The 15,457-nt window shown below is 52.5% G+C and overlaps 1 protein-coding gene across 3 annotated transcripts in view; it reads left to right on the top strand.

Annotated features, from left to right (window-relative positions):
- Positions 1-15,457, top strand: part of Sez6 (seizure related 6 homolog) — a 47,329-nt gene that overhangs the window by 23,764 nt on the left and 8,108 nt on the right. For all 3 annotated transcript variants that reach the window (XM_052755856.1, XM_052755855.1, XM_052755854.1), the window contains exons 3-5: positions 43-176; positions 8,389-8,584; positions 13,639-13,824. In XM_052755856.1, coding sequence (XP_052611816.1) covers positions 43-176; positions 8,389-8,584; positions 13,639-13,824 — 516 coding nt within the window. The remainder of the gene's footprint in view (positions 1-42; positions 177-8,388; positions 8,585-13,638; positions 13,825-15,457) is intronic.

Below are 15,457 nucleotides of genomic sequence, written 5' to 3'. Positions count from 1 at the left end.
ACCTGAGCTGGTCTTAGCCTCCTGTTTCCTCCTGTTTCCCAGGCCCTTGTAGCTGGAATTTCTCAGGCCCAGAGGGCTCTCTGGACTCCCCCACAGCCCCCAGCTCACCCTCTGACGTTGGCCTGGACTGTTTCTACTACATCTCTGTCTATCCTGGCTATGGAGTAGAGATCAAGGTGAGTGATCTGGATCCATCAAGAGCAAAGCCACCCTCCCCCAGAAAGGGGCCTTCTAAGGGGAGCGGTAGAAATGCTTCGGGGTACCAGTTGAGTGGGGGATGCCTAGGGCTTGAGGAACAGACGTGGCTGGATTCTGTCTTGTGCGCCAGTCGCCATGCCTGGAAGGGCTCCAAGCAAGTGTGCTTAGCCTCTTCTTCGGGCTCAAAGAATGCCTTAGCAGAGCCTGAAGAGGAGCCCAGCCTTGGGTGGACAGGGGACCGGGTGAATGTGAGTTCTGCATCTGAAACCACACGGGAATGGAGACAGCACAGGACCACCTGTGAAGAAGCTGTGGCGCCTCATCCATGCACCTGTTTCTCTCTTCATCCCTTCCACGAATGTGTCCTGGGATGCAGATGTGGGAAGACTGCCATGGTTGCACCATGGTCAAGTCTGTCCCTAGTCTCCTGAGCAGCTCATCCTTTCCTTTGGATTCAGAAGGTCCTTGAAGCCCCAGACCTGAGCCTGAACATCCTCACCGATGTTCTAGAGACTTTTTGGCCTCCACAAAGCTAGATATTCCTTTTGTTTCCCCAAACCTGCTTTTTATCCCATTATATCCAGGCCAGATACCTGGAATAGGGCCACCATGGTACAATGTGGATTTTGTCTCGTGAGCAACATGGGGTCCCCCTGGTCTTTTTCTCTTAGTCTAACCAAACTCACCCCCATATTCTGTCACCACAACTGCCTTGAAAAACTCTCATCCTCCCCTGCTTCTCTTCCCCCATCACCCCAGACACTGTATGGCCCCCCAGTCATCCTTCCTGGTGATTTGGTGGCCACCTCACATGTTCCCTGTCAGCCTCCCTTACCCACACAGCAGTCACTTTTCTCAGGTGAGAGTCTAGCACTTTTCTCTCCCACCCTGCCCCCGAGGGCCTTGAATCTGGGCAGCCCTGGGCCCACTTCTGCTACTTCTTACCTCACAGCCAGCTCCTTCTTTGTTTTGAACAGCTTGCAACTGATTGACCGGACTACCGCGTCTTCTCCCACAAGCCCCAATTTACACATGCCAGTCCCTTTGCCTGGATAAATTCAGGACCCAGCACTGGTATCAGGTTCTCTGGGCCTTCTTACGTTATCCCCAGAGTCTGGGGCTGTCATCTTAGCCCTTGCCGTTCTCCTCTGTGGCTCTGGGTGTAGCGGTCCACCTCCCTGGCTAGACTGTAAGACGCTAGAGGGCCACTTTGTAGTACAAGGGATCAACATGGTGTAGAGGAAAAAACATGGACATTTGATGGCGTCTTAAAGACTGTGGAAAGTGGGAAGGAAAGCATTTCACCTATCTAAGGGAAGCAGGCAGGGAGCCAGGAAGCCACAGGAAGGGAGCTCAGAAGTCTGGATTGCACCACCGTGCTCCCTACTCACCAACTCTGGGCCTGCTTCCCACCTGTCCCAGCTCGTGGGGGCCCTGGATCTGGGCAGGCAGCCAAAGGGCACACGTCTCCAGGCAGCACCTCCAGCTCTCCTCTCTGGGGCAGTCAAGTTCGGGTCTCCCAGGCAGGAAGGGGAGGCAGGGGCTCTCCTACCTGCACTGGCCTCCCCTCTTCTTCCTTCAGCTGTTTATTCCTGTTCTAGCGAGCTCCAGGCCCCTCATTGTGGGCTGACTGGAAGGGCAATTAGAAACAGCCACCCCCCTCTCAAGCCATTAGCACTCAGCACCGCTTAATTAAGGTAATTAATGTAAAATCATCACCAAATGAGAGGTGGCACCGGCTGTGGCTCACAGGGTGGAAGGTGCCAGCTGCAGGTGTGAGGAAGGAGATGGGAGGGGGCAAATACCAGACTGGATACCCCACTGCAAACCTGGGCTGGCCCTACTTGTCCCTCAACTCTGATACCCACCTGAAATCTCAGGCCAGGCTGGGTTCAGCTCTTGACCCCCCCACCTGGGGGGGGAGATAATGGGGCAAGATGTACTGATGGCTCTGCCAGCCTTTAATCTGGCCCTAGTCCAAGCCCAAGCCCCACCCTGGATGCCCACCCCTCAGGCAGCCCTGGGTCTGGCACTGCCACACTTTTTCATCAGAATGCAAAAGTGGTTACCAGGCAACCTTGAGCCGAAAGCCACAGCCCTGGACAGTCATCAGGAAACATGGCATGTGCTGGCTCACCCTCCATCTCATCCCCATAGAAGCAGAGTCCTTGAGGACTCTGTGGCCTGAGACAGAATCCGAGGTTGGGGTGGGGGGTGGGGGGGGGCAGGGGCGGGGGCCCAGCATGACCACAGCCAGGTCACCACCTACTTTAGGGAAAGAGAAAAAGATGGAATAGCAGGATGTAGGATCGGAACTATTCCTGGCTGCCTCCCCCAGACCTAGTCCTCTTGGCCACACCACACAGGCCACTTGAGACCTGTAGAGTTACTGATACTATAGACCAATATACCCACTACATAGCTGGGGAAACTGAGGCCTAGGCAAGGAAAGGGATTTGCTCGAGATCATTCAGTTAATGATTAACTAATGGCCTTTGGTTAACAGGTTTGTTTCACAATCAGAATTTGAGCACCATATTCCTGGTCTCTGTGCTGGGCATTGAGGGCACAGATGTCCCCGTTCAAGGAGGGTCACTATAGGATGTTCAGTGCAGGTGGGACTGGGACACAAAAGAGCTTCGGAACTCCAGGGTCTGGGTTCCTCCCTCAACCTGGAAGGGCTTTCTAGAGGTAAACACACCCATTTGGAAGCCTGTAGGGTGACAGGCAGCAGCCACTGCCTGGGCTGGGAAGAAGCAGATGTGCCAGGCTTGGCCCCTGGAGGCTTTCCAGGTTGTTTTGAGAAAGCAGTGTCATTGTGTAGGTAGCAGATGAGGGCCAGGGATGGGGAACCCCAGTGTGGACCTCTAGTTCACCAGGATCACCAGGGCATGTGGGAGTTGGAGATGGGCAAGGAAGATGTGAGAAGCCAGGGAAAGGATTGCACTAAGTGCCCACAAATCACACTCCTGGGCAGGTTAGCCAGGTTCCAGGCTGAGGCAGCACTTAACCCAACTCTGGTCTGCCTTTTGTTGTTTGTTTAAGGTGCAGCCTGGGAATACCAGGCTCTCTGAAAGCCGAGTTCTCCCATTTGGGCCACCACAAGCCTCCATAATCTGTTCCACTCCATGCCTGCCCTTTCTCCATGATGCTGTACCTCTCCACGTCCTCTGAGGGTCTGAGTCAGGAGGAGGCGAGGTCAGATCCTCCATAGTCCAAGGAGTCTGACTTGTTGCAGCTGAGCATTGGGCACTGGGCTGGGCTCTTTCCTGAAAGATCCAAAGAAATCCCTCAGGTCAGAGGACATGGACCCTACAACCCACATGGGTCCTGTGCTCTCCCTGGGTAACCAGTCTCCCATGAGTATATAGGCCATTCTAGACTTGGTGCCTGCCTCTCACTGTATTTGGCATTCTAAGAGCCTTCCCGCTGCCAGCCTCCATCTTGGCTTGGCTGCTCTCTGTGCCATCTGGAGCCCAGGCACAGCTGCCCACCGTCCCTGCCCTCATGCCCAGACGGCCCCATTGGCACACAGCTTCCTCAGGCCAGCTGTCAGTTTGATGGGCAGAACACCCTACCCTGCTGAGCTAGGTCAGGACCGGCTCTGATGAGAGCATCAGTAATGTGTGATGGGTTGGGGTGGCGGTTCTGGGCAATTTCTTATTTCCTGACTCTGGGAAGGCCCATCTGAGGGCAGTGAGAGTACCTGGAAAGTCTGGCTCCATGGATTTAGGTCCTTCATCCCATCCCTAAAGCAGACCCTACCCCACCTCCCGACACACACATAAAAGGTATTATAGAAGTACCAGATCTCAAGGGATTGGAGTCTGGTTCTGCCTTCTGTAGCCCAGCTCTTAGTGACTGGTTAAGCCCCTGACCTTCTCTGGGCCTCCATTTCTCCCTCCATAAAAGGTTAAGTTAGATCAGTCCCTACCACTGAGTCCCTCTGATTCAGGACACTCGTCCCTAAGCTCAGCTGCACAGGTGGGCCGTCAGGCTTTGGCCTTGCTTCCTGGTAGCTACAAGCTGGGGCCTCTGTTAGGTGTGGGAGTGGCCAGAATCTGGGGGATGACACACAGGCTCACCCTGGTGTCCACTAAAAAAAATGGTAGCGTCATCTTACTTGCCTAGGAGGGTCACAGCACTGCAATCTGCCTATGTCAATCGGACACTACTGACTAGACCCATGACCTTGGGGCTGCCGAAGGGCAACCTGAGCCCTCCCTCCCTTTCACCCAGGAGGAACCAGTCCCCCCTCAACATGACTATGTTTTCTCCTTGGACGTCTCCCTGGTCTTCCGGAGGCAGGATAGTGCTGCTGGAAAGGCCAGGGTCCTATGGGAATTGTCCTCCGAGCTCTCTCTGCTTCTGGCTCCCACTGCCTGGCTCCCAGAGCCCCTCCTGTCCCTGGATGGGGTGTGGGAAGACAGCCCTCATGAGCAGAGCTGACATTTCAATCTGCCTCCCCGACTCCTCAGATGCCTGCAAATTACATCAAGACTTCATCTCCCCCCTTGTCCAACACCCAGCCCTGTCTGGCCCCTGTCAGCCTGGTCCTCCAACAAGTGACGAATTACATTCCAGCTTCTGCCGCAGGCCTGCAAGCCGGTCCTCAGAACCCAGAGGCTCACCCAGGCGGCAGCCGCACAGCACAAGCTAGCCCTTGGCTGCTGACTGATGGGGAGCCCCATCCCAGCCCTCACCCCCAGGCTGAGCTGGCAGCCAGACCCCTTTCCTGGCTCCAAAGAGGGGGGTGCAGAGGTCTCAGCTCTCAATTTCCCAAGCTGTACAGATTGCCAGAGAAAGGATGGCTCATGGGAACTCAAATCCCAACATCTTGAAAAGGCCAGGGCAGGCCAAGCCAAAATCCACCTCCCTGCTAAACCTGGGGCCCTGGAGCCTGGGAATAAAGATGTCTAGTAGTCTATTTCTGCAGGTGATAGCCCCAGGAGACTGGGAGGGGAAAGAAGCTGCCTTGTGCCTCCAGCAAGGCAAGACTCTGTTTCTTAATAGCTGCGTGCCCTTTTCAAAGTTCCTTAGCCTCTCTGAGCCTCTTTTACCCCCTCGACACACTGTAGATGCTCTATGAATGGTCACTGTTGAGGCATCTGCTGCTGCACCCACTCTCTGGTCCCAGCAGGACAAGATACAGGAAGTTAGAAGTCAAGCTGGAGGTATTAATCTATGAGAAACTAGGAAGAAAAGGCCTCCTTGATTTCAACACCTCTGCCTCCTCCCACACCCAGCTCTCTGCTCTTAAAGGTGCTCTGAGACCCACCTGCACCATGCGGATCTGGGAACTGCCAAGCCCTCCGCTCTCCCCTTGAGGATTCCTGTTGCCTGCATTCGGTGCCGCTTAAGGCGGAATTGTATGCTGCCTGGCATCTCTCGATAATTACAGATTCCACGTGTGTGAGGCTTGTTTTCCCAACTCCAGCATCACACAATCTCCAAGTTTGAAGGGACCTCATCCAGCCTCCGCCTGCTAGGGATTCCCTGAGGGATGTCCCCAGCAGATGGTCAGGCCGCCGCCACCCAAATGTGCCTGGGCGGGGAGCTCCTGGCATACAGGAGGTGTTTTTGCCCCTAGCGTCCTGACTTGAACCTTCTCTTCAACACCCCCACCCCCACCTGGTATTTCCTCCCGGCCGGGGATGGAAGCTTCTCCTCTCCTCGCAGCTGCTCCCCTCCCCAGCGGTCCCCAGAACACCTATTCTCAGCCACCATCAGAGGAATCCCTCTGAGCCTGGTAGCACCTGTCTCCTTGGACCTGACTGGGCTTAGCATGTCATGCTTGTCAGCTCCTAAGGACACAGCAGAGGTCTCCAGAGGCCTGCTTACCTTCATTCCACCCCTCTGTGCTAAGACTGGCCTATGGCCGGGCGGTGGTGGCGCACGCCTTTAATCCCAGCACTCGGGAGGCAGAGCCAGGCGGATCTCTGTGAGTTCGAGGCCAGCCTGGTCTACAGCGCGAGATCCAGGAAAGGCGCAAAGCTACACAGAGAAACCCTGTCTCGAAAAACCAAAAAAAAAAAAAAAAAAAAAAAAAAGACTGGCCTATGAAGAGCCTGAATTCAAGACTTAAGTATGTTGATGAGGAGAGTGTGGTCTGATGGAAAGCCTGGTGAAGAGGGATTGATGGTTTGGTGTGGGAAACAGAGGAAGGCCTGGCTGCCTCTCGAGGTAGGAAAGGGGAGGCAGTAATTCCTGTGCTCATATCCAGAGGGGCAGGAACCAGGGGGACTTTTGTGGCTGAGCAACAGGGAACTGAGACTGGAAAAGCCTCTGGAGCTGATTGGGAGTGGGGAGTTTGAACCTTGTCCTCGGAGCAACCTGAAGCCACCCGTGGAGCTGGAACAAGAGAGAGGAGAGGTCTGACCCGGGGCAGAGTGAGTGGGGGGTAGGAGGGGCGGGATTTGGTCAGAGGCCATTCTCAGAACCAGTGGGCAAGAGGAGGAGGAGGAGGAACCAGCTGAGATGCTTGAAGACAAGATCGGGAAGAGTTTGGTGATTCACTAGGTGCCACTTAACCAGAGCAGGTGGCTAACTCTTGAAGGCCCAACATTTAAATCATTCAATCAGAGCAACAAGCTATAGAGTTTAGAGCTTAGAGATCCGTTTCCATTGTTCAAGTACCTCATTCCAATCCAGGGTATGATGAGTTCGTGGATCTGAAGTGAGGTCTAAGGGCTGTCCCAATTCTTTTCTTTACATCCCCCGCTCCGTGGGGGGGGGGTGTGTGTGTGTGTGTCAAACTTGCTATGTAACCAAGGATGACCTTGAACTTCTGAATCACCTGTGTCCACCTCCTGTGTGCTGGGATTACAGGCATACATCACACAGTGTATGTAGTACTCAGTACCAGGGCTGTTTGTATGCTAAGCAAGCACCCTATCAGCTGAGCTGTGTTCCCAACCCTGATTCTCTTTTCCTTAGAAGCCCCCATGTGATGTGGACGCTGCTGATCTAGGGGCCATATTTTGAGTAACAAAGCTCAGCCAGGCATGGTGATGCACACTTGTAATCCCAGCACTCAAGAGGCTGAGGCAGGAGGATCACAAATTTGAGGCTAACCTGGGCCGCATAATGAGACTCTACTAAAAATAATAAAAAATAAAATGAAGCCCAAATAGTGTACTTGTCCAGGAACACAAGGTGAAGATGAGTCCCTCTATTTCTAGGCTCCTTCTACCAACCCACGGCATCTTTCCTCTCTGGTCCGAGTCTGTTGTTGTCTGGTCCTTGAACGGAAGCATGGCACCCAGAAGCATGCTCAGGGATAAGGGTCTGAAGAACGGGATGGTTCAAAGGGGCCTCTGCCAACCAAACGAAGTAATCAGAGCAGGTATCATGGCATGAAAGAAGGCCAAGCTGAGGGCCAGCCAGAGAGTCTGGACTAATACCACAGGCTTCCTAGACTCGATGGAGAAACACTGGGTGATTTAAACAAGAAAGCCCTGTGATCAGCAGCAGGGACTAAAACTATTAATGGCTTCAGTTCAGAAAATATTGATGTGCAGGGCAGAGTGGGCTAAGCCCTCCAGACAGGGAGGCTGGCCAGGAGGCCGCTTCGGTGATCTAGGTAATAATAGTGATGAGCTAGAGAATGGGCAACAGAGACCAGTTTGCAGATCTGCAGTCCATCTGCCAGACTAAATGACTGATTGGATGTGGGGTATGAGGGAGGAAGCAAGGCTTTGGGTGCCCAGGTAGTGAGCAAGATTACTGTCAGCAGCCTGGGGAGCTGCTGTTGGGGGAAGAGGTGGATCACCACAAGGCAGGCTGGGCATGAGAAGTATGTGCAGCATACAACAGGAATGACCAGGGGAAGCTGGGCACATGGGCCTGGATTTAGGGCCTCACACTCCTGGTCAGACCCTCAAGTACCATCAAACTTACAAATAGAAAATACAGCCCAGAGGAGGCAGCAATAGAAAGCAGGTCGGTAATTCAGCCCATAACCTCTGTGTAAACTTGGGTAACATGCTTGAATATCTCTGAACCTTGGGCCCCGCTGCATACTAATGAGGAAGCAGGGTGGGCTCTTTCTGGGTGAAGCGCCTAGTATGGGGCCTCGGGGCTCCAGTGTACAAGAGGCTCACGTGTGACACTGACCGAGTCACAGGTCAGCAGGGCTCAGGTACAAGAAGTCCTGAGAGCACTGTTTCCTTCTCTCCCATCCACCTGCAGGTGGAGAACATCAGCCTTCAGGAAGGGGAGACCATAACGGTGGAGGGCCTGGGGGGGCCTGACCCAGTGCCCCTGGCTAACCAGTCTTTCCTGCTGAGGGGCCAAGTCATCCGCAGCCCCACCCACCAAGCAGCCCTGAGGTTCCAAAGCCTTCCACTACCGGCTGGGCCTGGCACCTTCCATTTCCACTACCAAGGTAAGACCTGAGGAAGAGAGAGGGGAACCAGCCAGGACTGGCTGCTCTCCGGGGTGGCTTTGGTGTTCTTACAGTCTTGGTCAGGCAGGAGCTGAAGGGACTTGACAATGACCATCTGGAGGTCTTTAGCTAACCAGCCTGGGTTTCCTCACCCACCTGGGATCCAGTCTAGGCCCCATGTGGTGACTGAGAACGCCTCAGGAAAGGAGTGGGACTTGAGGAAATGGGCCACGCTCTGAGTGAGGGGATGGGCTTCTTGCTAGCTGCCGACTTTGAGCTGGTTGTTTGATTTCTCTGACTTCTATTCCTTCTATTCCTTTTTAGTACACCAGCTGTCGTTTTTAATCTTTAAAACTTTATTTATTTATTTATTATTTAATGTGAGGGCAGTTTGTGGAAATCAGAGCTCTCCTCTTCTCCTACCATGTGGGTCCCAGGGACCAAACTCAGGTCATCAGGCTCGGGAGCAGGTGCCTTTGCGTCTGGCCATCTCTATGTCCTCTTTTTGTAATTTTAATAAACAAGATAATTTCATATTACATAGAGAATCAGGACTGGCCATTCATCACTGATAAAACTTTAGAAGTATTTTCTGTAAAGTGTTTGCACTGGGCATGGTTGTGTACACCTTTAACCCCAGCGTTAGAGAGGCTGAGGGAGGTGGATCTCCGTGTCTTGGAGGCCAGCCTAGTCAACAGATAGCAAGTTCCAGGCTAGCCAGGTCTACACAGTGAGACTCTTTCTCAAAAATTTAAAAAAAAAAAATAGCTGGGCATGGGGTGGCACACCTTTAATCCCAGCACTCAGGTGGTAGAGGATTTCTGTAAGTTCAAGGTCAGCCTGGTCTACAGGGAGAGTTCCAGGACAAATGAAAATAGTAACTAAAAGTAGTTGATTGGGAATTACTCTATTTTTTTTAACTCTATAATTTTTGTTGTTGTTGCTTTTTTGTTTGTTTGTTTTTGTTTTTCAAGACAGGGTTTCTCTGTGTAGCCCTGGCTGTCCTGGATCTCGCTCTGTAGACCAGGCTGGCCTCAAACTCACAGAGATCCACCTGCCTCTGCCTCCTGAGTGCTGGGATTAAAGTCGTGCACCACCACCACCTGACCTATTGTAGTATTTCTAGAGTCAAGTGCCCACCTTGACCACAATTCTTATTCATTTTGAAAACATTTAAAACTATGGAAAAGTACAAAAAAAAAGATATTATCTACACACCACAATTCAGAATTAGCCAGCATCTTCACACATTTATTTACAGTCTTTATTAGCACATGCCTCAAAGGAGTACCAGAACACACACACACACACACACACACACACACACACCACACACACCACACACACATACACACACACCACACACACATACCACACACACACAACACACACACCACACCACACACCACAAACACACACACACACACACACCACACATACCATGCGCGCGTGCACACACACACACCACACACACACACACCACACACATACCACGTGCGCGTGCACACACACACACCACACACACACACACACCACACACACACACACCACACACACACACACACCACAGACATACCACGCGTGAGCGCACACACACACACACACACACACACACACACACACACACACACCACACACGACAGTCGGAAGACGACCTGCAAGGAGTCGTTTTCTTCTTTTACCATGTAGGTTCAGGGGGTTGAACTCAGATTGTCAAGCTTGAAGTAGACACCTTTACCGGATGAGCCATCTCACCAACCCTTGTCTTGCCATGTAGCTCGGGCCTCAGGCTGGCCTCAGGCTGACCTCAAACTCACCACACAACCCTAAGGCCTACTATACTGTTTACAGGCCTGAGCTATCTATCGTGCTGGCTGGAAAAGAATGTTTATACAAAATGCTTTCCCACTTCCCCATCCACCCTCAATTCTTTTCCCTTCTCTCTGCTCTTCACAGGCCATCACTAACTAACTGACCCTCCCTTTCCTGCTGTAAAATAAGGCTAAACCATCTATACTGCAAAATTAAGATTTACGTTAAACAGAAAGACCTTAGCATGTCCTCCATTAAAGAAACTAGTATTGTACCGTTTGCAGGATGAGGGAGCCAGGCAAAGCTGCCGCTTCCCGGTAGGGATCCTTCTTGCCCCTCCCCCTCCCTGGGCTGGAAGTCAGTTCCATCCTTTGCACAGGTTAACTTTAATTCTGATCCCGGAGTGCTAATAGGGAAATAATCGGTAGAAACAATCAAGGCATTGTCTTGCATTGGCATGGACCACTTCCGCAGCCCCGTGGGGGGGGGGGGAGAGCTGATGGATGGGCAAGTCCTCTGGCGCTAGGGATGCTCTCACCCTGCCTACTCACCTTGTCAAGGCTTTGTCACCCAAACTAGGGGAGCAGTCTGGTGTGAGCGCAGGGATCCTAGTGGTGGGCAGAGGTTATTCAGACACTCAGCAGAGGTAAGGCCTCGCCCCGGGGAAGGGATGACCGACTGGGCGGCCCCTCCATCCTCCCTAATGGCTCATCAATCCTCCTCGGCAGCAGGCATAATTTCACGCCACAGCAACCTTTTCTCTTGCTGCAAATTCCTTTGCACAAAACTCCAGTCCCCTCTTTGTGTGGCCAGACAAAAGTGGCGGAATGCAATGGGGCCAGAGGCCGAGCGAGAGGGAGCGGATCCCTAGGAGAGACTTGGAGAGCTGGCCCGCTCCTGCTCTTTGTCCCAGAAGCCCTCCCTCCTCTGCCCAGTTTTTGTCAATGATCAGCTCTTTCCTTAATGAGTGTAATTCCCCTAATTATAGGCTGTAATTAGCCCTGATCCCAGAGATGGGAACAGGAGGAGCGTATGCTCACAGGCACTTGTCGTGGGCTGGAGAAAGAGGATGCCGGAACGTGAGTGAGGGCCGAGAACCACGCCTATGCAGCCATTGTCCAAGCTGATGAAGGAGGTCACAATTATGAGCATGCACACAGGCCTTGTGGCAGGACAGATTCCTCTGGCCCAGTCCCAGGCCGGGTGGAGAGGCAGAGTGCCTGATAGGCCCCTCCCTCCTCCATCCAAGCATTCCTGGCACTGGACTTGGCTCCAGAAACAGCCGCCAGCAAGAAAATAACTCAACAGATTGTGGTGGTGCAGACTCCCTGGGAACAGTTGGTTGTCATGGCAATAGGAGGAAGCTCATCTTGGGAAGTGGCACTTACCCATTATGGAGTCTGGGGGTGCCTCTCAATGCCACCAGTCTCCTGCTTTCACATCATCCCAGCCCACTCCCTTCCCTGGTTGTGCTGGGACTCACAGGGAAGAAGAAAGTACAGGTGCTGAGCCTGACACCTGGCCATGGCTCCCAGGGTGTCAGCCGCTCACCCCCCTCACTCTCCTATAGTCCTCCCTATCCTAGCCTGGGGCGGGGCGGTAAATGACCCACTGAACAACCTCCAAGGCCAGCCTTGTCTGTTACTCCCAGGTTTCTCTGACCCCTCGGGCCAGGGTTCCATATTAACTGGGACCAGGTAGGAAGCAGGGGGCACTGAGGAACCCAAATCCATACCCTACCATACACTTGCTGTATGCCGAGGATACACAGGCTCTCTGAACCTCAGTCTCTCCAAACCTCAACTTTCCTTATCTTAAAATGGGTTAACAGCCCGTACCTTACCTTCTTTCTTCCATGTATATTATAGGTACTAAGTGAGAAGGGTATGACAGTGGTTTAGTCGCTGGAAAGTACGGCAAATATGAGACACGGTTAGGATTCATGACCGCAAACATTAACAGTCAACTGGGGTGTTAGGTGGGTGTTTTGTGCCAGGCACCGCAACATGGCCTCTCACTTAACCTCCCCAGCATTGGAAGCAGTGCTCTAAATCACTGATTGAACACAGGAACCAAGACACGAAGCAAAGACATAACTTGCCCAAGGCGGCACAGGAAGGAGCGGAGTCTGCATTTAAATCCAGGCAGTCTTGGTTTAGTTAAACCCAGAACCCATCTCATAGGCATTGCCCAGTACCACCTGCCAATCATAACTAGCCTCTTATTGGTCATACCCTCAGAACTCTCTTCCTGTTTGTGCTTAGTAACTAAGAATAAGACAGGAGTGAAAAGCCTCAAAACTGAGTCACAGTCAACTCAGGCTTTGAAACCTCATCTACCCAAAGGCAGCCCCTCTTTCTATTCACATAAAGGCACACAGAGGCGTAGCCAAACCTTCTCTCCACTTCTCTCCTTGACTGCTCCAGGGCATACCCACCTCTTAGACCGAAGCCAGACTCCCCATTTATAAGCATTTCTGGGGCTTAGCCTAGGAGTTGGGGTTTACCAGGCAATTTTATGGGATTTGCTGCCACTATATGGTCATATATGGTATAACAACTCCAAAGGCAACCAAGTTTCCCAGAGAGGCTAATCCCACCTCCAATTTTCAAGAAGGTTAGTGTGACTTTCTCACACCCCTCCCACATCTTTAAAAGTCGTTTATGGAGCCGGGCGGTGGTGGCGCACGCCTTTAATCCCAGCACTCGGGAGGCAGAGCCAGGCGGATCTCTGTGAGTTCGAGGCCAGCCTGGGCTACCAAGTGAGTTCCAGGAGAGGCGCAAAGCTACACAGAGAAACCCTGCCTCGAAAAACCAAAAAAAAAAAAAAAAAAATAAAAGTCGTTTACTAAATTGGGCGGTGGAGGCGCACGCCTCTAATCCCAGTGCTCGGGAGGCAGAGACAGGTGGATCTCAGTAAGTTCGGGGCCAGCCTGGTCTACAGAAGCGAGTTCCAGGCTAAGGCTGCACAGAGAGACCTTGTCTTGAAAACAAAAAATAAAACAAAATAAAAAAAGCCATTTACTGGTCATGGGGGTGGGGCTGGGAGAAGTAATAGAAAGGAAACCCACAGAGAAAGCTTAGGCAGGCTGTGCAACGTGTTACCTGGGCTTGGACCAGAACCTTTGCCTCCGATGGGACACTTTTGTGGAACTTCCAACGCTTCCCCTGAGCCCAAAGACGCCCGGAGCAGGCTGTGCAGGCCCCCCCCCCCCCTCAGCGTCCCCCATTCTCTCTTTATAGCCTACCTCCTGAGCTGCCACTTTCCTCGACGTCCAGCTTACGGAGATGTGACTGTTACCAGCCTCCACCCAGGAGGCAGTGCCCGCTTCCACTGTGCCACTGGCTACCAGCTGAAGGGTGCCAGGTTCCTCACCTGTCTCAATGCTACCCAGCCCTTCTGGGATTCCCAAGAGCCTGTCTGCATTGGTGAGTGGGTCCCCACAGAGAAGACTCCCGCTGCCAAGCAGAGGAGCACAGCGGGGGTCGTCTCACATCTCCATTGCTGTCTGGAACTTTCTATAAGGAAGCCAGAAGATGGTTGCCCATCTCATTGGTATGGAGCCACTCCACATTTATCATCCATTATGTCAGCATCACAGGTCAGGCTCAGAGTTGGTTATCCATGTTGGGTGAGCAAGATGAATGCATGAATGTAGAGAGGAAACAGGATCGATCGACCGGGGATGATTCATGCCTTGGCAGATCGCTAGCCACAGGTGGCCTCAGATGCCTTCTGCAGTAGCTCCCTCAGAGTCACAACACTGTTATTCATTGACTGACTGCTGAGGAACTCTCAAACTGACCCCTCTGGCCTGGGACTGCCACTTTGTCCCCAAGGAAAGGCTGAGCTGCTTGTCTGGGCCCAGCAGTGAGGGTTTCTGGGCCATTTGACCACAAAATTCACAGAAAGAGAGTGGAGCCAAGAAGGGCCTGAGTCAAACAGGGCTTCTACCCTCAGAGCCCCACAGTTCCAGGGAAGAGGAAAGAAGGGACATAGAGGTGCTGGAGAGATGGTTCAGTAGTTAGGACTACATGCTGCTCTTGTAGAGGACCTGAGTTCTATTCCCAGCACACAATTGGGCAGATCACAATTGCCTGTAGCTCCCGTTTGAGGAACTAACGCCCCCTCTGGCCTCCACAAGCACTGAACTCACATGTACAAGCTCACACTCAGACACACTCATATACATATGACTTTGAAAATAATAAATTAACCAGGAGCATAGATCACCAATTCTAAAGCAGGGAGAAAAAGATACCAAGGAAGAGTCATAAAGTGGCTGGCATGGTAGTCATAACTGCAGTCCCGGCCCCCAAGAGGCTGAGGCATGAAGGGTTTGAGTTCTAGGCCAGCTTGAGCGACATCATCAGACCTTGTCGAAGGGTGGGGGTTGAACTGACCTGGGGAGAAAGCAACCATTCATTCCCAGTTGGCATTGAGATAGCTCCCTTGAGGAGGTAGGCACTGACGGTTTGATGTTTCTATGCAGGGAACAGCGTGAGCAATGACAGAGGGGTAGGAAAGAGAGGGTGTTTACGGCATAGAAGACAGCCAGGTGGAGTGGACAGTGGGAAGGATCTGGACTGTCAGTCTGAGACATTAGGTGTATAGGTTTTTTGAGGAGGAAGGGGAGGAAGTCAGAACTGCTCTGGAGAAACAGCGGTAGTTGTCTGAAGGCTGGGAGGCCATCCTGTAGAGAGGATTTGGAGGGGGGTAGTGGCTTTGTGGCTTTGGGAATGGAGAGGAGGGAAGTTCGGAGATGCTGATCAGAGAGCCAGGCTGAGTGAGCAGGGACGCCAGCCAGTTCTGGTTCATGGTTCCTAGGTCTGAGATGGCTACAGACCCAGAAGGCTCATGGAGGAAGTGCTGGGTTTGCCACATGACGGACAACATGTGCATTTTGTCATTTGGAAGGGGAGAGACTTGGGCTTTTGAACCCTATTTCCTCTAATAGTCTTCCTAGTGCTGGTCACTGAGAGACAGACATGCTCGCCTGCCTCCAAAGAGCACCATCTAGAGGGGATGTTGGGGAGTGGTTTAGTGTGGACAACATTGGGA

This window comes from Peromyscus californicus, unplaced genomic scaffold, assembly GCF_007827085.1.
Source record: "Peromyscus californicus insignis strain IS unplaced genomic scaffold, ASM782708v3 Scaffold_3__1_contigs__length_106647218, whole genome shotgun sequence".
NCBI lineage: Eukaryota > Metazoa > Chordata > Mammalia > Rodentia > Cricetidae > Peromyscus > Peromyscus californicus.
The sequence above is the reverse complement of the archived record's forward strand: the minus strand, read 5'-3'. Positions and strand labels throughout refer to the sequence as shown.